This window comes from Tursiops truncatus, chromosome X, assembly GCF_011762595.2.
Source record: "Tursiops truncatus isolate mTurTru1 chromosome X, mTurTru1.mat.Y, whole genome shotgun sequence".
NCBI lineage: Eukaryota > Metazoa > Chordata > Mammalia > Artiodactyla > Delphinidae > Tursiops > Tursiops truncatus.
The window spans coordinates 79,875,486-79,902,162 of record NC_047055.1 but is presented as its reverse complement, the minus strand read 5'-3'; the positions used below and the strand labels follow the sequence as shown (position 1 = coordinate 79,902,162).

General features: G+C 46.7%; 1 protein-coding gene and 1 long non-coding RNA gene across 12 annotated transcripts; one reads left to right on the top strand and one right to left on the bottom strand.

Annotated features, from left to right (window-relative positions):
• Nucleotides 1–1,119: 1,119 nt before the first annotated feature.
• Nucleotides 1,120–6,543, bottom strand: LOC141277668 (uncharacterized). The gene is made up of 3 exons (XR_012329429.1): nt 6,171–6,543; nt 5,565–5,720; nt 1,120–5,251 (listed from the first exon to the last, which is right to left on the bottom strand). It is a non-coding gene; the product is annotated as an uncharacterized lncRNA (long non-coding RNA).
• A 9-nt stretch (nt 6,544–6,552) lies between these two features.
• CITED1 (Cbp/p300 interacting transactivator with Glu/Asp rich carboxy-terminal domain 1) lies at nt 6,553–12,476 on the top strand. Of its 11 annotated transcripts, none has more exons than XM_073799699.1 (4): nt 7,068–7,160; nt 7,684–7,702; nt 11,156–11,280; nt 11,874–12,476. In XM_073799699.1, the coding sequence occupies exons 3-4, from the start codon at nt 11,221–11,223 to the stop codon at nt 12,399–12,401; spliced, it is 588 nt and encodes a 195-aa protein (XP_073655800.1). In that variant the 5' UTR covers nt 7,068–7,160; nt 7,684–7,702; nt 11,156–11,220; the 3' UTR covers nt 12,402–12,476. The 11 variants fall into 11 exon arrangements, with proteins under 11 accessions (XP_004327036.2, XP_073655800.1, XP_073655802.1 ...); XM_073799696.1 differs by lacking the exons at nt 7,068–7,160; nt 7,684–7,702 and adding exons at nt 7,285–7,334; nt 8,797–8,914; XM_073799700.1 differs by lacking the exon at nt 7,068–7,160 and adding an exon at nt 7,293–7,328.
• Nucleotides 12,477–26,677: the final 14,201 nt, after the last annotated feature.

Here is a 26,677-nt window from a genome sequence, read left to right as displayed (position 1 = left end):
GTAAGATGAGGCCCCTGTCACTCCGTGGCATGGGGAAATTTATGGACTGAGATCCCTTCACAGCGCCCTTTAGGGATTTGAAGCCTGTAGCACGACTGTGCTGGGCTCTAGGGTCTGCGGTGAGCAGAGGAAAGGAGCACTGCAGTGAAGCACCAGTGTCCTGCGCCTGAGGAGAAAGCCCCTCTCTGTGCTTGCGGAGAGACGCAGGGGAACGTTCCCCCCAGTTTGGCCGAAAGTCATCCTGCCAATTGCTCTTTCTGACACAACCTCACACTTTCTTTCCAGTCCTATATTCCTGGCTGTGTGCAAGCTATTTCCACTTGGATGTTCTGCCAACAGCTTAAACTAAACATGCTTAAAGCACAGTTTCTCTTCCCCCACAAAAACCTCACACCTTCCCAAGGCCTCCAGCTTCACTGCTGTCACCCAAACAGCCCAGGGCCTGGCTGGCCCAGCTGTGTCTCTTTCTCCCCGACATCAGCACCTTTCTCCCTCCCTGCCTTTGAACCTTGTGCTTTTCCCTAGATAATATTTTTCAGAGTCGTCTTTGCCATCCTCGGGCTGCAGCCCTCTCCCAACCCGCACCTCATCCCTGGAGACTCCTGCCGCATACCCTAACTGGGCTCCCCCCTCAAGGGTCTCTCCCTCAAGCTGGGCCACGAATACCTTCTGCCCCACACACATTGACCACCAACTGCAGTGGGAGAGGCCGAGCATCCGTTCTAGAAGCAAGAAGAGCATAGACACCGATAACAGAGGAGCAGGGAGCCTAGAGGGAGAGTTTGGCCTTAGGGGTGAGTCCCACTCTGTTGTGCATCTCAGCTCCGCTGCTTACTAGTTTTGCAATCTTGGGCCTGTTATTTCACCTCTCTGGGCTCAGTGCCTTTCTCTCTAAAATGGGGTGATAGTGCTGACTTCCTAGGCCTCTTGTGAAGTTAAATGCCAGGAGGGAGCACAGAGAAGGGGCATATACTGGAATGACATCCCCAAAGCCTGAAGTGGGCGGAGCCATGAAGGATGTGAGAGGCTGGGTGGCCGAAGCTGTTTGCATATATTTGAGGTTTTCCCATTATGTACAAATAACAGGAAATCAAGTAGGGAATCAATTCGACTGGCCCCAGTTGTTGGCCCTTTCCAAACTTCCCCACCCCGCTGTGTAAACAGGAAACCACGGCTACAATCTCTGAAGCTGACTGGAGTGCCCAAGGATGCCCTGTTATCTCCCTGCTCTCTTCTGTTTTCTGTTTCTCAAGGCCATTTCCCCAGGACTAATCTTGTTCCCTGTTCCCCTCTTCTTCTTCATCCTCTCTTCTTTTCAATTCTCCTCCTTTTTTTTTCTTTTAACACAGGAGCAGAAGCGAGTGCGGGTCCAAGCCCGCTGGCCTGGGGCAGAGGAATGCGACCGCTCCCTCGGCGCGGGGCAGCCAGGCCCAGGCGCTCACTCAGGCTGGCAGCGGCAGGCGAGGCGCTGGGGAGGCTCCGGCACCTTGCTCCGAGGGGCTGGAAAGCGCTACAGACGTTAGCTCATCACTCCCTGGCAGAGGCTAACCGGTCTGCTATTCTCACTAGCATCTTCCAGATGGGGAAATGGAGGCACAACCGCACTCGGTGTGGTTGCAGACTTGCAGGATCCCAAGGGGGCTTCTGGGCAGGGTCTCCAGATGAAATAAGGGGAGAGAGGCCACCCTGACTTCCCAAATGGACTTGTAGTCCTTGAGATCCTACAGGAGAAGGAAGAATACAGGAAAGAACTGTGATCCAGACTGCAGTATCTGGAGGGGGCACGAAGGAAGGATGGGAGGCGGTGGCTAGGACTGACCATCTCCTGAGCCCCTCACACATGATGGGGTCCCCAAACAGCTGCAGCTTCACTCACCAGCCCATTAGGAATGACTCACCACTCCTACTGCATTTACGATGTTTGCCCCACCCATTACCTCTGGAGTAAGAGACAGCAGGGATAAAGTCTGCATGACCAGACACCAAAGGGTCTTTCTATGATGCCGGTGGGTTATGATGTTTTCCTCCTGGTGCTTTTCTGTTATTTCCAATTTCTGTGCAGGGAACAATTATGACATTTATCGCCAGACGAAATGTTAATATTTTTAAATTGTTATAAAGAAGCAGCAACTGGGATGTGGTGGGGAGCCCTGGGCTTGGAGTGAGGAGCCCCAAGTCAAGCCTACTGTCTCACTTCCCAACTGTGTGACGGGTTGGGCAAGTGACTTCACCTCTTGAAAACCTCTGGTTTTCTACAAAATGGAGATAATCAACCCCACAGGGTTGGCATAAGATTATAAGATGATGGATGTGAAAATGCTTTTTAAAAAGTATTTATGGAACTTTTCAAACATAATCACAAGTAAACATTATAATGAAGGCCCATGTACCCCTCTTCAACAATTATCATCGCATTTTTTTCTATATCCCCATCCACTTTTCTCCCATCCCCACTGGAATATTTTAAAGCAAATCCCAGACATGCCCTTTTTTCCCATAAATACTTCAGTATTGAATTCTTTTTTACATTTTTCATAACTAAAAGATAATACATGATAGCTGTAAAAAATTTGGAAAATGAAGAAATCCTGTATAAAAGAGAAAACAGTACAGCTGAAACTAACACAACATTGTAAATCAACTATACTCCAATAAAATTTTTTTTAAAAAGAGAGAAAACAAAAATCACCCGTAACCCTACCACCCAGAGACAACCACATTTTGGAGTCGTCTATTATTTATTCTATGCACACCCACATATATATACATTTTTAACAAAAGTGGGATCCTACTGTATATGCCATTCGTAAGTATTCATTTTATTTTAACTATAAAAGTAATAAAATCATATTAAAGAAGAATCATAATCCTTTACCACTTAATATAAAAACTGTTAATATTTTAATACATTTCCTTCCCATTTTTTTTCAATTTACAGCCATACTGTTAACACCAGTGGGATTGTACTGATTACGCACTTTTCAAATTATGCACCTGTTTTAATTGTAAGAAAATAATATAATCTTATAGCAGAAAAATAAAGGAAAAGAAAAATATCATCCATAATCCCACCATTCAATTATAATCACTGTTAACATTTTGGTGTTCTGTTTGTTTTTTTCTAGGTTTTTTTTTTCCTTAAGAAACTTTTTTGGGGGGGTGGGCCACACCCCGCAGCATGTGGGATCTTAGTTCCCCAACCAGGGATCAAACCTGTGCCCCCTGCATGGGAAGTGCGGAGTCTTAACCACTGGACCACCAGGGAAGTCCCTATTTTGGTGTATATTCTTTCAATATTTTTTCTACGCACAAATAATTTTAACAATAGTAGAAGCATACTGTTTACGCAGTCCATTAACTATAAACTTATAGTAAATTATAAGAATAATATAATCATATTGCATAACAGAGAAAAGAGAAAAAAAATGCCTCACAATCCTACCACCCGCCTGACACTGTTGTTTTCCTGACCATTGCTTCATTACCCATATTCATACATGGTTGGAAACAGTGAGTACTTAATTTTCTGCTCTTTGTGCCCTTTGCAACTTGGCATCATATTTATGCAACTTTGTACCCTGTGTCTTTTTTTTAGTTAATATTTTGTTGTGAACATTTTCCCATGAATAAAAGAGTTTTTGAAATCAGGATTTAAAAACAATGTTTTTTAGTATCAAGGTACCAAGGGCCGCTCCTTCACCATGGACATTTAAATTGCTTTCCATTTTTCACTATTACAAACAATTCTGCTCCAAACATTCTTAAACAAAGACCTGTGCTTTTATGGGAGATCCCTGGTGGCCTAGTGGTTAGGACTCCAGCCTTTCACTGCTGTTGTCCGGGGTTTGATCCCTGGTCGGGGTTTGAACTGAGATCCTGCAAGCCACGTGGCAATGTGTGCTTTTTAACTTTTCTACACACTTATTGTATATGTTTCTAGAGACCACTCTGTATGCATACGGGCTGTCCTGTAAAAAGTCATGGTCTTTTTTTGCTCCGTAATTTGCTCCCATCATAAGGCTCAGACAGCCCTTGGTTCTGGAAGGTGGGATTTTGAGAACAAACCTGCATTTTCCTCTTTCTCCCCTTCCTGAGTTTATAGACCTGCTTCATCCCCTCACAGCCTGGTTTTTTAATTAATCAGTCAGCAAGTATTATTGAACCTGAAGTGTGTAAGCTGAGGCAGGACTAGGAGGCAAAAGGAAAAGAATCAGAAGGCACAGCATTTGTGGACCACTTACTACACAGCAGGCATCAACCCAAGCTTTTCCTTTGATCCTTGCAACAAGCCCACGGAGTTGCTCCCATTATAATCCCCATTTAACAGATGGGAAAACTGAGGCCTGAAGAATGAAGCCATTTGGCTTAAGATCACAGAGCTAGTAAATGGCAGAGTAGGTATTTAAACCCAGGAGAACTGACCCCTGAACCTGTACTCTTGACCACAGTTTAGATGCCCCCTTACCCTCCCAGGCAGCAAGGTGCAGGGGTGAGGGTGAGGACTCTACACTCAGCCTAACCTGGATTCAAACACCGGACCTCCTGGCTGTGTGAACTTGAACAATCTCTGGGACTCCTTTTCACCTTTGGTAAACCCTACCTCACAGGGCGTGGGAATTAAGTGAGATGATGGTTGGGAACATGCCAGGTCCAATGCTGGAGCACAGAAGGTTCTTGCTGGGTGATCATCCCTGTCCTCTCCTTGGTTTGCGAGCTCGCAGTCTAGTTGCCAAGTTAGAGATAAGAGTTCAGCGGAGAGCTCTGAGCTCTGCTGGAACTGACTGGGAAGTCAGTGATCCAGGGCATATTTGCAGAGAAATGCAAATGTCTCCTTTGCTCTCTCCCTGCCTCTGAGACTAACCTCCCCTTCCATCTGCCCCCCAAAGGAAAAGGGTGGCTTTTGTGCTCCAAAGCTGAGTGCCCGTAGCCCCTCTCTTTCCTGCTCCCAAGGAGGTGGACAGTGGAGATGACAGGAAGTTACCAGTGGGGAGACCCTTTCTGGCATGTGGGCAAAGGGAAATGTGGCGGAGGGCGCTCCTTTTTCTGCCCTTCAATGGTCCGGATGGGGGAGGGGGCTGGCTGTTGAGCAACTGCTCCGGAGACACTCCAGAAGCCGAGATGAACATATGCCTCTTTCTAACAATTGGCCTGGGAGCCATCCAATAGATGGAGGGCGGATCCGCCACCTCCCGGATCCGGAGCCTTCCGCAGAGACGCTGTCGCGGTTTCCAGACCCTCTCCCGAGCGGGGGCTGAGGGGGAGGGTAGGTCGGAGGTCCAAATTAGCAAAACACAATTCGAAAGCCCGGGGTCGCTCACGTCAGGCAAACACCAAGATGGCTTGAGGGTGTATTTCACAAGCAAACTTTGTAGGGTTTTAGGGTCCCGATAGATCCCGCCTTTTATCAGAAGGAAACTGGGCACGACCTACAATCTTTGTGCAAAGTGAGAAAGTGCAAGGATGGTGTGTGGGATGTGATTGTTACTGGGGTTTGTGTTGAGGCAGGGTGAGGGGAAGGAAGGGAGACAGGCAAGATAGCTTTGGGGGCTGGGGAATGGGTTTACCTGGCGTCCAGAGCACTGGCCCCAGCTTACTCCAGGCGTCAAGGAAGGGCCTTGATCTGTCCCTCTGTTTGCTCCTCATCTTTACGTCAGTAAGCCGGTCAGTCCATCGACAAACAGAACTTTGTTCAAAGAGCAAATGCAGGGCACTTTGGGGTACTAAAGAAAAAGAATAAGAAAGAAAGAAAAGAAGAGAAAAAGTGGGAAAGAAAGAAGAAAAGGAAAAGACCTTTAGGTCTTCAAATCCAATTAAGAAGACAGAACACATACACAGTGAAAATGACTTCATGACATTCCCTCCCCCCTTTTTTCTTAACATCAGGACTTTTAAAAAAGAGCATGTTTTATAAACACTGTAAACTGAGTAGTTATTGCTGAAAGGGGCCAAGAAAAGAGAGTTTGGTAGAAGGGTAGTCCTGGTGGCCTTCCTGTAAGAGGCGAGATGGGAGCTTGTTGGCCAGGAGGAGCATGACTGAAATGAAGCAGAAGACCCGGACCTCTTTTCCGAGGAGATTTGTAAGATAACATCCTAACCCGAGAAAGATGTGCTCCTAATGCAAAATGTTATTCTTATTACCTGGAATGATTATATAATGATAATAAAATAACCTGGCATACTGGGAACGCAGGAGTCGTCCCCGCGAGCCCCGGGGCAAGCTCTTCATACCCTGCTGCCTGCTCTTGGCCTTTCGGCTGTGCCTCGTGAGCTGCACCTGGCCCCACGATCCGTGACTTATCTCCACGTCGCAACCCGCCAGCCTCCTTCAGCCCTGGATAACCACAAGAGAGAATCCCTTGAACCCAATCCCAGCTCAGGTCTTCGAAGGAAGCCACCGCTGCGGGACGGATAGGCCCTCCAAGAAGCTCTGCCTGGAATCTGGCGACTTTAAGGGGAAAGGGACCCCCAGCCTCGGCCCTTCAACCAGGGAGATGGTGCAGCCCAAAGGGAGCAGACAGACTCCGAGAAAGCCCTGCAGAAAACCCAAATCGTGCCCCTTGGACCCCGTCCCTTGTTCGTCCTCCTCCCCCAGGTCATTTCCTGAGCCCATAGCTCTCCCCCCAACTCCCTGAAGCCCGCTCTGACCACCCTCTAGATTTAGGTCAGAAAACAGACACTAACAGCTCTCCCTCGCCTCAGCGAAATTACTAAGTGGAATTTATTGGGCAAGTCCATGCAGGGCGGTGGGGAGAGACTGTGCCCGGGGCCCGGGCCCCCGCCCGCTTTAGAAGCGCAGGCGTCGGCCGGGGGCTCGGGGCTCGGGGCGACCACGGCCTGGGCCCGCCAGCCGCACCCCGGGAGCCGTGGCCGGTCCCCGGCGCCGCCGGACCCGCGGAGCCGCTCGGACTCCGTTCCCCAGCCGGCCCTTCGCTTTCACACGATCCGCGGTGACTGCACCAGCTCGAGCGCCTTTAAAGGGCCACACACGCCAGCCGCCGCTATAAAATGTTCCCAGCGGCACAGCTGCAGAAGGGGCACCGCTGAGCTGCCGAGAAGAGGCTCGCTCCGCCCGGCTGCCCGCCCACAGCCCGCCGGAGAAGGGTCGTTCCTGGCGAGGAGGAAGAGGGCTGAGGAAGGCGCAGCACCCGCTCTGGCCCTCGGTGAGTATCCAGTTCAGATTTTGCCACCAACTCGCCCACGAGCCAGGACATGTGCTAATAATGCCCTAAGCCGGTTATAAAGACGTGGAAATTGGGAGGGGGGAGAGAAAAAGGGGGAAAAGGGTCTGTCCTTCCTGGGATTCCTAGCCGAGGCCAGCCTGCTCCCGTGTGCGTGTGCGTCAGGGCTCTCCGGGCGGCAATGGGGGCTTGAGACCCGGTTCCCCCGCGCCGGGAAGGGAGCGCGGTGGCTGCTACCGCCACCGCCACCGCCACCGCCCCGGAGTCAGGCGCCGAAGCTGCGGGCGGGCGGGCGGGCACGGGCGCGGGCCGGGGCTGCTTGGCGCGGCACGGTGAGGTGCGGCGGCGGCGCGGCGCGGTGGTGCGGGCTTTTCCCAGGCGCCCCGGGGTCGGGTGGCACTGAGCGCGACCGGCTCGCGGCGGCGGTGGCGGCGTGCGTGCCAGGGGCTGGGGGCTCCGCCGCTGCGCCCGCGGCTCACCAGGCTCCGCGCTTCCCTCTCTCCAGGGCAGGCGGCTTCGCGGAGGTAAGCCGGGCCGCCCGGTAGGGCGGTGGGCTGGGCGGCTGGGCCGGGGACTCCAGCGGAGCGGGCGCAGGGAGCGGGCGGGGGCCGGGCGGGCCGGGGGTCTTTGGGGGACTTGTTTTCTGTTTGAAAGCTGCTCTGCTGGGGGGGCGGAGGGGCCGCCGCCCGCCCGCCCGCCAGCCAGCGAACCGGCTCGCTCGCCAGCGCGCCCGCCTGCCGGCCGGCCGGGCCAAGCGCCCGCTTCTCCTGGGGAGACAGCAGCACCTTTTCTCCCCGCGCCCGCGCTTTCTCCAGCTTGGCTTCCACCGACTTTGCTAATCGCCCGGACCGCATGTGGACGCTCCGGCTCTGGGGCTGCACAAAGCTCAGGTTTCCTTCGGGGTCTGAAGGCGAGAGGGGCTTTTCGGACCGAGTTCAGCGGAATTGAGGGATGGAAGTTAGAGAATTTGGGCAACTTGCCTCTACTGCCTGGTCGACCTCTGCTCTCCCCCACACTCACGCCCCCCTCCCCCACGCGCACACACGCACACACCCCTCTGCCTATAAACGCCGGCGGCGGGGCCGGGCCGCGCACGGAGTCCCTGCCTCGCCAAGCGCCGGACTTGGAGGCAGACAGACCTGGCTGCGAATCCCGGCTCCGCCACTTTCTAGCGCTGTGACCTTGGGCAAGTTACCGAACCTCTCCGAGCCTCTCACTCTTCTCGTAGCGGAGTGATAGCACTGACCACAGGCGACTTGGCTAGGGGGTAGGCTCAGCCCGCGGCCGCGTCGGGTGCTCTGCGGGCGCTCAGTAAGTGTTGGTGAGGCGCGGGAGTGGCCGCAGCCGGCGCCGGAGTGCGCCCCCGCGAGCGGTAGCACCGCGGGGCCCCAAACTCGCCGGGGAGGCCGAGACCCCGGGCCCCTCCCCGCCTGTCTATCCTGTCTCCACGATCGGTTCCTGATACGGCACTCGCGGGATCGGACGCTCGGGGCCCTGGCGGCCTGGGTGCTCGCGGTCCACCGTGCAGGGATGCTCCCGGCCGCCCCCAGCTCCAGCGGCTCCACCTGGGATGTGGCGAGGAGGGCGGCCGAGCTGTCTGCAAACAACGGGCCTTTAGTTTTCAGGTGGCGAAACTGACTGGTCTGGTTAGAGCGCATCCAAGCCAAGCCGCAGTACTGTTTGGATTTTTAAATTTCTCCTGAGTGAGAAAATAGCAATCGAGATGGAGCCATCCGGTTGGTGCCATTTTAACTTTTGGTCCCCCAACAGGTCAAAGACGCGACCCCCCTACCTGCCTCTCCCTTCTCTCTTCTTCCTCTCCCTTTCCCACCCTCATCTAGGCGATAGGGGGCTGCCGGCCCACGGGACGGTCTGTGAAGGAGGGCGGGCTGCGGGACCGGGAACTGGTGGCCCGGGCCCGCGAGGCACCCGCAGGAGACGAGGCACTTGTTGCTCTGGGTTGCCCAGCCGTCTCTCGCAGCTGTTTCGCAGTGGTCGGCTCGAGGCTTGGAGAGAGAGCTGGGACGTTTCTGTGCTGCCACGTTTTGCCTTCGAATGGGCTGGGTGGCAGAGGGGAGACGAAATCGGGGAAGCAGGGGCAAGGATTCCGATCGAGATGCGGTTGCCTCTTCAGACGGATACAACAACACTTACTGAGCGCCTATGGAGCACAGACCCAGGCCGGGGGTCGGGGCTGGTGGAGGGGGAAGCGGCGATGGGAGGCAACAGATCTGAATGCAAACAGGGTCCTGCCTAGGGGAGCTCACAGCCTGAAGGGGGAGACGTGGTAAAATGGTCTTCCCCAGGAACTGATATCAGAACAGAGATACTTTTCTCTTGCACTCCCTCTCTCTTTTTTCCTTTTTCTTTTTTTCCTCCTCTTTCTGTTTCTTTTTGTTGTTGCTGCTGTTTGTTTGTTTTTTTCTTATGCACATTCGGGTACTTGGTAGCATAAAGAAAGAAGAAAGGCTGGATAGGAACAGGAAAGGATGGACAGCCACCCCCCTCCCGACATTTTTCTTAGGACATGAAAATTGCTTGATACTGAAGGTGCTGGGCTCTTGAAGACGACACGGATTAGATTCCTTGTCTTGTAATCACTGGCTTGAAATATTCTCTGGTTGCCTCAGAGAAGAAACAGGGCTCCAATCAAGCAGTGGTGGCAGACCCAGCAACCGATTGTTTTCTTGTGTTTTCTGCCCCCCTTCCTTTTTCTATTTTTCTTGCCTCCCTCCCCTACAAGTAAGCGGTGCAGAGATGATAAAGAGGGGTAGTAAGTGCCCACTTTCTAGAAGGGTCTGAGCAGATTCTTAATGACCACTGGGGGAGGGAGGTGTCACAGAGAATTCTAGCCTTGTTGGAAAGATTAGAGACTTTTGAAGATGCTGAAGATTCTTTGGGCCAGGAGGTATTTATAAATATGACATTCTACATCTCTAATTCATCATGAAGGCTAGAATATATGGGGCTTTAAAAAAAAGCTTCTGGGAAAATAACTTTAGAGTCTTCAGAGATTGTTTATTATTATTATTTTCTGGTTTGGGGAGATTCTTTTCCCTTCATCCCCTTATCTTATCCCTTTGGCATTTGACCTAGGGGATCATTTCTTCAGGAGCCATTTGAATCATTCTAGGTATGATGATTTGGCCAGCGGTCAGATGAGGCATGTGGGCACAGGAGTGCTGGCTCCTGCTCCCTTAGCCACTGCCACCTGATGGGAAAGCTGTTGAACCTCTGTACCTCAGTTTCCCTCCGGGAAGAATTATGCCCACCTGTCACTACAGATGAGTGTGTCTGGGCTCAGAGCAGGTGTCCTGGGAAAACCAAGTGCTGCTGCCAGGTCTGTCTTGGAGGGGGCTTGTGGTGTGGAGGAAATTGAGACATCCCTAGCTGCTCTCTGGCTACTTCAGAGCCCCCAGACTACCCTGATCATCCCAGCTTCTCTCACACGAAACCATGGCTGAGGCAGGACTTTGGAGCCCCATGACATTTGCTTTGGGGACCTATTCCTTCTCTGGGTAGCAGCCCCCAGCTTTCTAGGTCTTTCTCGCCCTGACGCCTTCCTACTTTCTCCCAGTTCTGGTGGAGACCTAAATGCCTCCAATCTGAATGCCTGTGGCCCTTTGAGACAGTGTGCTACTTACTCAAGGACATTGCTGTCCTCAGAATCAGGAAGAGTGCACCCTACTTGGGGCTCTGACATCACTGGCATGAGGAAACGGTCATATGTGTCCCCTCTTGGTGATGTGGGTAGCTGGCTGTCTGGGCAGCACCTGGCCAAATCTAGCACCTTTCCTGCCTCAGGCAAAAGTTCCAACTGGATCTCCTCCCTCTGCTCAGGTGGTCTCTGGTCTTGGGTCTAACCCGTCACCATCCTTGCCTTGTAGCTGTGTGGAGTGGCCCAGCTTTGGGCTTTGCTAGTACCTGCTTGGTCAATAAAGCCTTTGCCCTTATTACCTCTTCTCCCTCACATACAGCACAACAGCTCCAGCTGGCAGCATCACATCCCACCAATTTATCCAACTTCTGCCAAGGCTCTGAAATGCCAACTATGTCGAGGCCTGCACTTGATGTCAAGGGTGGCACCTCACCTATGAAGGAGGTAACTTTTGCCATTTTACAGTCGGAGACACTGGAGCCGGAAAGACAACCAGGCCAGGGCCGCGGCCATGTGGTAGGCCCTCCTGGCTGGGGTATCTGGTGTCCTTTAGCAGACTGGAGACAGCAGGGCTTTCTTGGGAGAGAATGAAAATAGCTTCTACTTAAACATGGTCACTTTGAACCCACTAGGGGTATTGAAAGATGGCAGAGAATGGAGCAGAGAAGCAGAATTCGAAAAAAACTGCTCCATTGTCTCAATGGATTAAAGTGAGGCTGAGAAGAGGGACAATGAGATCCCATTTGTAGAATGGCGAGCTGAAGGCAGAGTCGGGGGACGGAGACGAAAGCAGTGAACTCATTTAGGATGACGGGTGCCCAGCATGAGGACTTAGGCCTGAGCACAGTGCTCGGAGCCAAGGTGGCAGGAGGATACTTGAGCCTAACTCAAGCTAGGAAAGGAGCCTACCTTTCCAGGGGGCCTTCTTGCTACTTCCCCACCACTAGCCCCTGATGAAGCACTTTTTGGGCCTGATGAATGGTGAGGAACAAAGCCTGGAGCAGGGGTACCATACTCTGCCTTTCTCTGTCTTCTAGGATGCCAACCCAGAGATGAGCTCTCTGGCCTACTCTAACCTGGCGGTGAAAGATCGCAAAGCAGTGGCCATCCTGCACTACCCCGGGGTAACCTCGAATGGAACCAAGGCCAATGGGGCTTCTGCTAGTTCCTCGGGATCTCCATCTCCAATAAGCTCTCCTACTGCCGCCCCTCCCACTAAACCCCCACCCTTCAACCTGAACCCCGCCCCTCACCTGCTGGCCAGTATGCAGCTGCAGAAACTTAATAGCCAGTATCATGGGATGGCCGCCGCCACTCCGGGCCAACCTGGAGAGGCAGGGCCCCTGCCAAACTGGGGCTTCGGGGCTCAGGCGGGAGGGGCGGGGTCACTCTCTCCTTCTGCTGGTGCCCAGAGCTCTGCCATCATCGATTCAGACCCGGTGGATGAGGAGGTGCTGATGTCACTGGTGGTGGAACTGGGACTGGACCGAGCCAATGAGCTTCCGGAGCTGTGGCTGGGACAGAATGAGTTTGACTTCACTGCAGACTTTCCATCTGGCTGCTGATGCCAACTGTTCCTAAAGATGGAGGAATAAAGCCACCAATTCTGTTGTAAATAAAAATAAAAGTTACTTACAAGAGATGGTCCAACTGGAGGTGCTCTTCATTGAGGTCTAATGGGGTGTGGCATGGTCTGACATTCTTTTAGCAATTCTGAGACCCATGGTGTGGTTGCCTGAGACCCATGGTGGGGTTGCTGGTGGATAGCTGGGAGGGAGCTGGGCTGGATGGGAGGAATGGGGAAGACCGAGGTGGGGTCGGGGGGTGGGGAGGGGAGGCTCCTCACTGAATTCCTGCTGCCACTGCCATCACCACTGCCATTATATCTCCAGGAGTCCAAGTACCTAGCCTCACTGCCCTAAGACCCCAGGAACACTGTCCTATTCGAGGTTGATGACAGGGGCTGGTTGGGAGCATTCTTGGAAGAAAGGCTGATCCAGACCCTTCTATAGCATCCTGGCCACTTGTGCATCCAAGTCTAAAGGGTTGCCCTAGCCACGTGGCACACGCTTCACCAACTCTAAAAGGCACCCCCACCCCATCTCTAGAACCAATCCAGATGATGCAGTAAGGCCACTCCTTGCCTTTTTGCCCTTGGGCAATAAGTATGACCCAAGAAGGATCCTATGACCTGGGAGCTCAGATTTCTCTGGAAAATTGCAAAAGCTACAGACCGTTAAACTGAGATTTTAGATGCCTTCAAGTCCTTCAGACAGTTGCTCAAGCCCCACCTCCATGCCTGGGACATGTGTCCCCTAACTCTGGCCCACACTGTATGGGGACAGCCCATTTCTCTGAGCTGGCCTCCATTTTAGAGACATAGATCGGAGCTGGGCTCGACAAGGTCAACATTTGGGGATATATCTGTTGCCCTTAGATTAACTGCTGAGGAGGCAGTAGCTTTAGAAGCATGCCAAGTGACAGGACGGCAGCATTGAACTGGATCCCAGCCTTGAGGTGGAAGGGGGCAGGTGGGGGCATGGGGCTGGTGTGGAATCCAGCCCTGTCCTCATTGACACAACCGAAGAGGCTAGAGGCTCCTCTACCCACATTTCAGACTCCCAGAGACATTCTTCCTTGGACACTGTGAAAACTAATCAGCTTTTCAGGACTAGCATGGGGCCTGTCCCCTAGAAAATGCTTTCGAAGGAGCCCACCGAAAGAGGCAAGGCATTGGATTGAGCATTCCCTGAGCATCTGCTCTGGGCCAGGCACTCTGCTAAGTATCAGGAGCATAAATTAAGGTTTGTACCATTGAGGGAGTCCCCCATCTAGAAGGAGGAAGGCATCAACAAATTACAATAAAACAGTATTTCCTATAACACAGGCGGAAGGTCCTATTCGATCCCAGAAAAGGAAACAGCTCCATCTGCCTGGGAAGTCTGGGGAAAGCTTCCTGGTATTGAACTGGTTCATTTGTTTGTTTTGATATCTCACAAGTAATAAATACATGATCCAATCTCTTTGTGAAAAGTAGAAACTCTACAGATAAAGCGAAAATACCCTTTGACCAGCTCTCTCCCTCAATCCTGATCGCCTCTTGCCCTCCACTGAGGTAGCAACTGTTTATCTGTTTGTGGTGCATCCTCGCTGGCCTTGCTCTGTGCCTTTACACAAAGACTTATCTACCCACAAAAACAATTGGGTTTAAAAACAAGACCAGAGTCAGCCAAAGAAAGAATGAGTGAGGGGTAAAGCTGTTATGTAAGTGCATGTTCATGAAAGGGTCTGTACTAGCTACACAACTGGAGCTTAGCAAGCAGGGTCATAGGGCTGGGACGGGGTGTGAGAGGAGGGGACTAGAAAGAAGTTTGCAAGAGGCTGGGCTCAAAGGGCCTTCTAGGCCAAGCTGGGAGTGCGCCTTTATCCTTGGTACCACCAGCCCTGTGGCTTGTGGAGCCTCTCTGGAAATTTGCAGGAAAGCAAAGAATTAACCAACTTTGATTTTTAGAATGATCCTGCTGAAGGTGTACGGTTAGATTTGTCTAAGGCTGTGAACAGGAAGACATGGGGTCCTAAGGGATCTGGGGAGGCAGGGTGAGCGTGTAGGGTGGTAATCGTTTATTGCTGGAGAAGGGGCATGATGGGGGGGGGCGGACATCACAGAGTACAGTTGGGGGAAGGCAAGGAAGCCTCTGCCCCTGCCCCACCATTTCATGTTCAGGCCTCTCACAACAAGACCAGGCACGTTCATTAGGTCTCCAGGAAATTCCTGAGCCAACTCCAAGCCTCACCCTGGGCCAGGTCCTAGGGGCTAGGAAGCAAGGTTCCCAGATACACACAGGTAAGGAACGTTGCCTACCCACAAGGAGCTTGTAGCCTGGGAGCAGGTGAGGATGTGTAAGCAAGAGTGCCTCCTAGAGGCCAGGAGCTGTGCTGCTCCCTGGGGACAAATGTGGGGGACCCTGTTCCGGCTCTCAAGGAACTCACAGTCCAGTGGCAGAGACAGCCATGGTCTCGAAGGATACATTGTATTTCCATAAGGCAGCAATTGTGTTAGGGGACTGAGGGGAGGGCATGACCTTCAGGCACAGGGAACAACTAGAGCACAAACTAAAAGATAAATCAGGACATGGTGTAAACCAGAACCAACCGTTAGGAAGCCCATGGCTTTTTCAAGGAAGGGCAGAAAGTGCAGCAGCTTGACTTCCTTGAAGGGCAGAAGGCTGAGAGAAGGTAAGTTAGGATCAGATTTTGCAGTTGCTTCTACTTTATTCCACAAGCAAGGGGAGTATCATTCCACAAACACGGACTGAGCACCTACTATATACCAGGCATGCACAAAGCATCTGGGCATAGGCGACGAGCACATTGCCCTTGCTCTCATGAAGCTTGAAGTTTAGCAAGGAGATCAACAACAGTCAAATAATCATGCAGATCATTAAAACCATAAATCCTGAGAAGTGACAGGAACAAAAGGTATAGGTGCTACGAAAGAGTGCAATGGGGAATTTAATTTCTTTTTAAAAAAATTTTATTGAAATATAGTTGATTTACAATGTGTTAATTTCAGTTGTACAGCAAAGTGATTCAGTTACATATGTAACTTTTTCAGATTCTTTTCCGCTATAGGTTATTACAAGATACTGAGTATAGTTCCCTGTGCTATACAGTAGGTCCTTGTTGGTTACCCATTTTATACATAGTACTGTGTATATGTTAATCCCAAACTCCTAATTTATCCCTCCCACCCCTTTCCCCTTTGTTAACCCTAAGTTTGTTTTGTATGTCTGTGGGTCTGTTTCTGTTTTGTATATACATTCATTTGTATCATATTTTTTTAGATTCTACATATAAGCGATATCATACGATATTTGTCTTTCCTTGTCTGACTTACTTCACTTAGTATAATAATCTCTAGATCCATCCATGTTGCTGCAAATGGGGGACTTAATTTCAATTGCAGTATCCAAGAGGGCTTCTGAAGATTTTGAATAAAGGAGTGTTGTGGTCAGAGCTTGCATGAGGAAAATGAATCAGGCTACAGTGTGCATGAAAGATTGGAATTATGGTGATGCTAGAAAGCTGTTACAATGGTCCAGGCAAAAAATAACAAAGACAGGAAATTAGTCTATGATGAAAAAGTAGCATTTCAATGGGAAGTTGTTGTTCAATGATTAGAGAGCTTCACTTTTGATTTTTTTTTGGGGGGGGGGGCTGTGTTGGGTCTTTGTTGCTGCGCAAGGGCTTTCTCTAGTTGTGGCGAGCAGGGGCTACTCTTCATTGCAGCACATGGCCTTTTCATTGCAGTGGCTTCTCTCGTTGCGGAGCACAGGATCTAGGCGTATGGGCCCAGTAGTTGTGGCGCACGGGCTCAGTTGCTCCGTGCCATGTGGGACCTTCCGGGGCCAGGGCTCAAACCTGTGTCCCCTGCATTGGCAGGTGGATTCTTAACCACTGCACCATCAGGGAAGTCCCTAGAGGTTCACCTTTGTAAGATAAAAAAGTTCTAGAACTCTGTTGCACAACAATGTGATAACACTACTGAACTACACACTTAAAAGTGGTTAAGATGGGAATTCCCTGGCGGTCCAGTGGTTAAGACTTGGCATTTTCATTGCTGTGGGCCCAGGTTTGATCCCCAGTCGGGGAACTAAGATCCTGCAAGCTGCGCAGTGCAGCCAAAAAAAAAACCAAAAGGTTAAGATGGTCAATCCTTTATGTGTTTTTTTACCACAATTTTTAAGTTAGCATTTCAAAGTAGAGAGGAAATGAGGAACTGTTCAATAAATGCTTTGGGATGACTGGATGCACTAGCTCATACTGGACACCAAAATTATTTCCAGATGGACCAAAGATTTAAAAATAAAAAATGAGGGACTTCCCTGGTGGTCCAGTGGCTAAGACTCCACGCTCCCAATGCAGGGGGCCCGGGCTCGATCCCTGGTCAGGGAACTAGATCTCACATGCCACAGCTAAGGGTTTACATGCCAGCCACTAAAGATAATGCATGTCACAACTAAAGATTCCAGTTGCCGCAACTAAAAGATCCTTCATGCCGCAACTAAAATAATGATCTTGCATGCCACAAGGAAGACCCCACACACGGCAATGAAGATCCCGCGTGCTGCAACTAAGACCCGGCATGGCCAAATAAATAAATATATATTTTTTAAAAAATGAAACCATAAAAGTACTAGAAGAAAATATGAGGGGATTTAAAAAGAAAATCTTGATATGAGGAGACCTTTCCAAGAATGACACAAAACCCTACATCGAAAAAAAAAGTTTATGGCAAAAAAAAGAAACAAAAAAAAGTTAAAATCAAAAGGTAAGTGACAGGCTTGAGAAAATATATGCAACTCATAATGAATATGAAAACAACTCTTACAAAGCAAGACGTCAAAGACCTTCAACCCAATATAAAAATGAGCAAATAATAGCAAATAATAGCAAAGTGAAATACAGAAAAAGAAATTTAAATGACTTTAAAACTTATCAAAAGATGCTCAAATTCACTCATACTAAAAGAAATGTATTTTAAAACTACACTAGGGGACTTCTGGTTCCAGAGCAAGATGACGTAGACTCACTTTTCTCTGTTCCTCTTCTTCAAATAGAACTGTACATGCTAGAAATTATTCAACAGACAATGACGAAAAGGCTCTGAAAGCAGGAAAGCAGGCTAGAAACTTCAGGACTTGAGGAATGACAACATGGTGAGTTTCCTCAGTTGTTTTTTTAATCTTCCACATACTGGGTGCCAAAGAGGCCTGCAATGGCAAACCACCAACAGCAACCCCCCCCCACAAACACACACACACACGCACACACACACACACACACACACACACACACACACGAACTGGGAAAGGAGAAGCCCAACAGAGACCTAGTTGGGGGACCTAAGCTCTGCTCCACAACCAGAGCTCCAGGTGGTGGTCTGATCTGCTTGCAGCAGCAAAGCTTTGGACTGTCTCAGTCCCCACTCCAGAACTGGGAAACCAGCAGGAAGCCTGATTTGCGTGCAGTGGTAGCAGTAGCCCTGTATCTTCCTACCCTCCACTGAATCAGTGGCATAAGGAGACGCAGGTACAGTGGCTTCAGCAACTTCCTCTTCCCTCAGAAGATCACCCAGCAAAAACAAGCAGCTCAGGGAAGTGCCTTCTGCCACTGCAGATAGCACCAGCAAGGATGGAGCAGGAGCCCCACAGACAACAGAAGAATGAAGCAGACAAAAATAGCATTGCAAGGGCTTGGAAAACTAAACTGTCACTTGAACTACAACCCACAGAAGTAGACTAAAACATACATACTAAACCTAAACAGGTAACTGCCTACTAAAATAGAAGATTGAAATGGGATCAAGAGTCTCCTAACATAACCAAAATGTTCAGGATACAATAGAAAGTCACTCATCATAGCAAAAGACAGGAAAACCACAATTCGAATGAGAAAAGACAATCAACTGACACCAATACCAAGATGAATCAGATGTTGGCATTACCTGACAAGGATTTTAAGGCAGCCATCATAAAACTCACTGGATAGACTCAATAATGGAGTGGAAATGACAGATGGTAGAATCAGTGACCTTGAAGACAGATCAATAGAACTTAGTCAATCTGAACCCACTAAAACAGCAGTAAGCTATGATAAGTTATGTGTGTTTATGATACTACCTAGAGCAAGTACTAAGAAAACTAAACAAAGCACTATACAGATTCAGAATCATTATAAGTAAATCCAAATAGAACTCTAAACTATGTTCAAGTAACTCACAGGAATGCAAGCAAAAATAAACAAAAGATATTGTAAGTCAACTACACTTCAATTTAATAAATAAATTACTTGAATAAACAAAAGAATGAGACACGGAAAACAAAATGTCTGACTTAAGCCCTGACATACCAATAATCACTTAAATGTAAGTAGACTAAATATACCAATTAAGAGAAAGAGAAAAGTAGAGTGGAAAACCACACCATCCCACAACCCAACTATATGCTGTCTAGAAGAAACATAGCAACATATGTAGGTTGAAAGTAAAAGGATGGGGCTTCCCTGGTGGCGCAGTGGTTGAGAGTCCGCCTGCCGATGCAGGGGACGCGGGTTCGTGCCCCGGTCTGGGAAGATCCCACTATGCCGTCGAGCGGCTGGGCCCGTGAGCCATGGCCGCTGAGCCTGCACGTCCGGAGCCTGTGCTCCACAACAGGAGAGGCCACAACAGTAAGAGGCCCGCGTACTGCAAAAAAAAAAAAAAAAAGTAAAAGGATGAAAAACAAGATATATCACGCAAACATTAATTTTTTTTGGCTGCACGGCTTGTGGGATCTTAGCTCCCCACCCAGGGATTGAACCCGGACACTCGGCAGTGAGAACATGAAGTCCTAACCACTGGACTGCCAGGGAATTCCCAACATTAATTTTGTAAAAAGCAGAAGTGGCTATATTAATATCATATAAAGTAGACTTCAGGGCAAAGAAAATTACTAAGGACAAAGAGAGACACTACGTTATGTTAAATGGGTCAATCCACCAAGAAGACATAGGAATCCTAAATGTGTATGCACTGGCAACAAAGCTTCAAAATACATGAAGCAAAAACTGGGAGCTCTGCAATGCAAGAGACAGATCTGCAACTAGAGTATGTTCTCCAGCTACAGTGGACTCAATCTAGAAATCAATAACAAAGATAACAGAAAATCTCCAAACACATGGAAACTAAACAACGTACTTCTAAATAATCTATGGGTCAAAAAGGAAGTCTCAAAGGAAAATTTTAAAAGACGTATTGAGCTGAATGAAAATGAGAATATGACATATCAAGATTTGTGGAGGGACTTCCCTGGTGGTGTAGCGTTTAAGAATCCACCTGCCAATGCCGGGGACACGGGTTCAAGCCCTGGTCTGGGAAGATCCCACATGCCGCAGAGCAACTGAGGCCGTGCACCGCAACTACTGAGCCTGCATGCCACAACTACTGAAGCCCGTGTGCCTAGAGCCCATGCTCCACAACAAGAGAAGCCACCACAATGAGAAGCCCATGCACCGCAACGAAGAGTAGCCCCCACTCGCCGCAACTAGAGAAAGCCTGCGTGCAGCAACGAAGACCCAACACAGCCAAAAAATAAATAAATAAATTTATATAAAAAATAAAAATTTGTGGAGTGTAGCTAAAGCCAAGAGGGAAATTTATAACACTAAATGCTTGCATTAGAAAAAGAGGGAAGGTTTCAAACCAATAGTCTATTCTTACCTCAAGAACCAAGAAAAAGTAGAGCAAAATAAACCCAAACCAAGCAAAAGAAGGAAATAATAAAGTTAAGAGAAGAAATCAATGAAATTGAAAATGGAAAAACAATGGAGAAAATCAATGAAACAAAAAGCTAGTTCTTCAGAAAAAAAATCAATAAAATTGACAAACCTCTAGCAAGACTGACACAAATAAAAAGAGAGAAAACATAAATTACCAATATCAGGAATGAAACAGGGGCTATCACTGCTGATTCTGAAGCTATTAAAGGGATAATAAGGGAATACTACAAACAACTTCATGCTCATGAATTCAATGTAGAAGAAAAGGACTAATTCCTCAAAACCCAAAGCTACCAAAACTTGACCAAGATGAAATAGATAATCTTAATAGTCCTATAACCACTAAAGAGATTGCATTTGATTAATTAAAGAGCTCCTGGAAAAGAAATCTCTAGACCCAGATTTTTTTCACTGAACAACTTTATGAAATATTCAAAGAAGAATTAACACCAATTTTACACAATGTCTTCCAGAAAATAAGAGGAGGAAATACCTCCCAAGTACTACCATGATCCCAAAACCAGACAAGGACAACACACACAAGAAGAAAACTGCAGACCAATATCTCTCCTGAACTTAGTTGCAAAATTTCTAAACAAAAATTTAACAAATCCAATCCAATAATATATAAAAAATATAATACACCATGACCAAGTGAGACTTATTCCAGGTAAGCAAGGTTGGTTCATCATTCAAAATTCAATCAATGTAATTTACCATATCAGCAGACTAAAGAAGAAAAAACATATGACCATATCAGTTAATGCAGAAAAAGCATTTGACAAAATCCAACACCAAATCATGATTTAAAAAGAGAAAATTACCTCTCAGTACACTAGGAATAGAGTAGAATTTTCTCAACCTCATAAAGAGCATCTCATAAAAAAGCATAAAAACCCTACAGCTAGCATTATACTTAACGGAGAAAAACTAAATGATTTCTCTCTAAGATCAGGAACAAGACAAGGATATACATTCATCGTTCTTATTCAACATAACACTGGAAGTAAGGCAAGTGCAGTTAAGCAAGAAAAAGAAATAAAAAGCATACAGATAGAAAGAAGGAAAGAAAGAAAAGAGAAAGGAAGAAAGAAAGAAAGAAAGAAAAAATTTCCCTATTTGCTAATGGTATGATTGGCTATGTAGAGAATCCCAAGCAATCTACAAAAACACTCCTAGAACTAATAAGTGAGTTCAGCAAGCTCAAAAGATACAAGATCAACACAAAAAAGGCAACTGCATTTTTATATATTAGTGATGAACACATGGAAGCCGAAATTTAGAGCGTGACAGTACCATTTACAATTACTATCTACTATGTATGAAACCTGGTCAGGATCTGTATGCTGAAAATTAAAATATATTGGTGAAAGAAATCAAAGAAGATCTAAATAGGTTTACAAATTTCATGCAATTTCTATCAAAATCTCAGCAAGTTTTTTTTTTGTAGTATTTTTTCATACTTATTCCAAAATTTATAGAGAAAGGCAAAGGAACTAGAGCGGCTAAAACAATTTTGTTAAAGAAGAATAAAGTGGGGAATTTTCCGGCAGTCCAGTGGTTGGGACTCCGCCCTTTCACTGCCGAGGGCCCGGGTTTGATCCCTGGTTGGGGAGCTAGGATCCCACAAGCCGCGCGGTGCGGCCAAAAGAATAATAACAATAATAATAATTAAAGAAGAAGAAAGTGGGAAGAATCACTTTAATCGATGTTAAGACTTACTATATAGCTACAGTAATTAAGACAGTGTGATACTGGTGGAAAGAGAGACACATAGAAAGATCAATAGAACAGAATAGAGAACCCAGAAATAGACTCACACAAATATAACCAAATGATTTTTGACAAAGGTGCAAAAGCAGTTGAAAGGAGGAGGGATAGCCTTTTCAAAGAATGCTGCTGGAGAAATTGGATATCATATAAAAAAATTAACTCAAGTTGGTAACTGATTAGATTGTAAAACATACTGCACAATTTTAGGAAAAAAAACATAGAAAATAATCCTCAAAACTTAAGGTTAGGTGAAGAATTCTTACTTGACACCAAAAGCACAATCCATAAAAGGAAAAATTGATAATTTCAATCTTGCCCAAAGTAAAAACTTTTGCTCTGTGAAATCTATGTGAAGAGGATGAAAAGACAAGCTATAGACTGGGAGAATATACCTCTAAACCACTTTTGACAAATGACTAGCACCTAGACTACATAAAGCACCCTCAAAATTAGCATATGTAAAGAATCCCCCAAATTTGACAATAAAAAAACAAACAATCCAATTAGAAACTGGGCAAAAGACTTGCACAGATATTTCACTGAAGAGGATATACAGATGGCAAATAAGCACACGAAAGGATGTTCAGTATCAGCCATTAAGGAAATGTAAATTAAAACTACAGAAATATAGATCAATGGAACAGGATAGAAAGCCCAGAGATAAACCCACGCACATATGGTCACCTTATCTTTGATAAAGGAGGCAGGAATGTACAGTGGAGAAAGGACGGCCCCTTCAATAAGTGTTGCTGGGAAAACTGGACAGGTACATGTAAAAGTATGAGATTAGATCACTCCCTAACACCATACACAAAAGTAAACTCAAAATGGATTAAAGACCTAAATGTAAAGCCGGACACTATAAAACTCTTAGAGGAAAACACAGGCAGAACACTCTATGTCATAAATCACAGCAAGATCCTTTCTGACCCACCTCCTAGAATAAGGGAAATAAAAACAAAAATAAACAAGTGGAACCTAATGAAACATAAAAGCTTTTGCACAGCAAAGGAAACCATAAACAAAACGAAAAGACGACCCTCAGAATGGGAGAAGATATTTGCAAACGAATCAATGGACAAAGGATTAATCTCCAAAATATACAAGCAGCTCATGTAGCTCAATATGAAAAAACCAAACAACCCAATCCAAAAATGGGCAGAAGACCTAAACAGACATTTCTCCAAAGAAGATATACAGATTGCCAACAAACACAACAAAACAAAAACTAACAAAACAAACAAGGATGCTCAACATCACAAATCATTAGAGAAATGCAAATCAAAACTACAATGAGGTATCAACTTACACCGGTCAGAATGGCCATCATCAAAAAATCTACAAACAATAAATGCTGGAGAGGGTGTGGACAAAATGGAACCCTCTTGCACTGTTGGTGGGAATGTAAATTGATACAGCCACTATGGAGAACAGTATGGAGTTTCCTTAAAAAACTAAAAATAGAACTACCATATGACCCAGCAATCCCACTACTGGGCATATACCCTGAAAAAACTGTAATTCAAAAAAAGACATGTACCACAATATTCATTGCAGCACTATTTACAATAGCCAGGACATGGAACCTAAGTGTCCATCGACAGATGAATGGATAAAGAAGATGTGGCACGTATATACAATGGAATATTACTCAGCCATAAAAAGAGATGAAATTGAGTTATTTGTAGTGAGGTGGATGGACCTAGAGTCTGTCATACAGAGTGAAGTAAGTCAGAAAGAGAAAAATAAATACCGTATGCTAACACACATATGTGGAATCTAAAAAAGAAAAATAATGGTTCTCACGAACCTAGGAGCAGGACAGGAATAAAGACGCAGGCGTAGAGAATGGACTTGAGGGTACGGGGAGGGGGAAGGGTAAACTGGGACGAAGTGAAAGAGTGGCATAAACTTACATATACACTACCAAATGTAAAATAGATAGCCAGTGGGAAGCAGCCGCATAGCACAGGGAGATCAGCTTGGTGCTTTGTGACCACCTAGAGGGGTGGGATAGGGAGGATGGGAGGGAGACACAAGAGGGAGGGGATATGGGGATATATGTATACGTATAACTGACTCACTTTGTTATACAGCAGAAACTAACACACCATTATAAAGCAATTATACTCCAATTAAGATGTTTTAAAAAAAACTACAATGAGATATTACTACTCACCTGTCAGAATGGTTAAAATAAAAATTAGTGGGCTTCCCTGGTGGCGCAGTGGTTAAGAGTCCACCTGCCAATGCAGGGGACACGGGTTCGAGCCCTGGTCCGGGAAGACCCCACATGCCACGGAGCAGCTAAGCCCGTGCGCCACAAGTACTGAAGGCCATGCACCTAGAGCTGGTGCTCTGCAACAAGAGAAGCCACGGCAGTGAGAAGCCCGTGCACCGCAATGAAGAGTAGCCCCCACTCACCACAACTAGAGAAAGCCCGCACACAGCAACGAAGACCCAACACAGCCAAAAGTAAAATAAATAAATTTATTTTAAAAATAAAATAAAAAATAAAAATTAGTGACAACCCCAGATGCTGAAAAGGATGCAGAGAAACTGGATCACTCACACATTGTTGGTGGGAATGTTAACTGGTACAGCCACTGTGACATAGAATATGGCAGGTTTGGGGTTTTTTTAAACTAATTAATTTATTTTTGGCTGCGTTGGGTCTTCGTTGCTATGCATGGGCTTCCTCTAGTTGCAGTGAGCAGGGGCTACTCTTCGTTGCAGTGCACGGGCTTCTCATTGTGGTGGCTTTTCTTGTTGAGGAGCACAGGCTCTAGGCACCCAGGCTTCAGTAGTTGTGGCACATGGGCTCAGTAGTTGTGGCTTGCAGACTCTAGAGCACAGGCTCAGTAGTTGTGGTGCACGGGCTTAGTTACCGGACCAGGGCTCGAACTTGTGTCCCCTGCATTGGCCGGTGGATTCTTAACCACTGCGCCAACAGTGAAGTCCCAAATATGGCAGTTTTAATCAAAGTAAACATGCCCTTACCATACAACCCAGCACTTGCAGTCTTGGACATTTGTCTCAGAGATATGAAAATTTATGTCCACACAAAAACCTGTACACAAATGTTTGTAACAGCTTTATTCCTAAAAGCCCCAAACTGGAAACCACTCAGATATGCTTCCCTGGGTTAAACAAACAGTGGTACATCCATACCATGGAATACTATTCAGCAATAAAAGGGAATGAACAATTTGGATGAACATCAAGGAAATTATGCTGAATGAAATACAGCCAATATCTAAAGGATACATGCTGCATGATTCCATGTATATAACATCCATGAAATAACATAATTATAGAAATGGAAACGGAAAACAGATTCCGGGAGGCTAAACAAGAGCACAGACAAACACTGGAATTAGACTGGCTTCTAAATCCAGCTCCACCGTGAGCTAGTGGAAGTTTGGGTGAGTTACTTAATCTCTTTGAGTCTTGATTTCCACGTTCATAAAATGGTTTGGGTTTTGTTGTTGTTGTTGTTAGGCCCAAACACTTAATAAGTATTTATTTCCTAAAAAAATTAGTAGCTGTTTTGTTAAATACACACAAAAAAATCATATATAAACTATTTTTTTGGGCCGTGCAGCACTGCATGCAGGATCTTGGTTCCCTGACCAAGGATGAACCCAGGCCCCCTGCAATGGAAACGTAGAGGGTTAACCACTGGACTGCCAGGGAAGTCCCCATAAAATTGTTTTCATTCATTTATTCAGTCAGTCAACAAATACTTAGTTCCAGGTGTTGAGGAAAGCAATGAACAAGACAGACAAAAATCTTTGCCCTCATAGAGGTGACACTAGTGGGGAGAGAAAGGCAATAAACAAACATACTAATTAATACATATCAGCAGAGAGGATACTATCAGGAAAACTAAAGCAAAGTGAGGTGAAGAGAAAGCATATGGAGTGCTTAGCAGAATGCTAGAACATATTAAATATTCAATAAATATTAGTTGTTACACACTGTTATTAATAATCAGTAAAAATGCTATTTTTAAAGTTTTACATGTTAGTAAGGGTGAAGGGAAATGAATACTCTCATACACTGCTGATGGGCGTGCAATTCATACAGTCTCTTTGGAGGCCAATTTGGCAGGTCTTTAAAAATACCCATGCCCTATGACCCAGCAAACTGAACTCTGGAACCAAACTATCTGAGTTCAAATCCTGGCCCTGCTATTGACCAGCTGTGTGACCTTTGGTAAATTGTTTAACCTCTCTGTGCCTTGGTTTCCTAATCTGTAAAACGAGGATAAAAACATGGGCTTGTTGTGAGGATTAACTGAATTCACATATGTAAAGCATTTAGAAGAGAACTTAGCATACAGTAAGTGTTATATATGTATTTGTTGCATAAATTCCCCTTCTCGATATCTACCTAGGGAAACACACATGTGCGCCAAAAGCAGGTTCAGGGATGCTCATCTACAGCATTGTTTGTAGCAGTAGAAAAAAATGAAAACTACCTAAATATTCATCAATAAGGCGATGGTGAAACAAAGGAAGGTATAGTGGTACTATGGAATCCTATGAAACAGCTAAAAAAAATGAAGTAAATCACTATGTTCTAACATGGAAAGATCTGTGACAAGTGTTTTTATGTACCAAAAAGCTAAATTCAGAATGATACACATGGGATGATCCTATCTAAACATACAATACTGCATATATATATACACATATACATATACAGAAATTTATCTCCATACATAGAAAGAGACCTGGAAGGATAC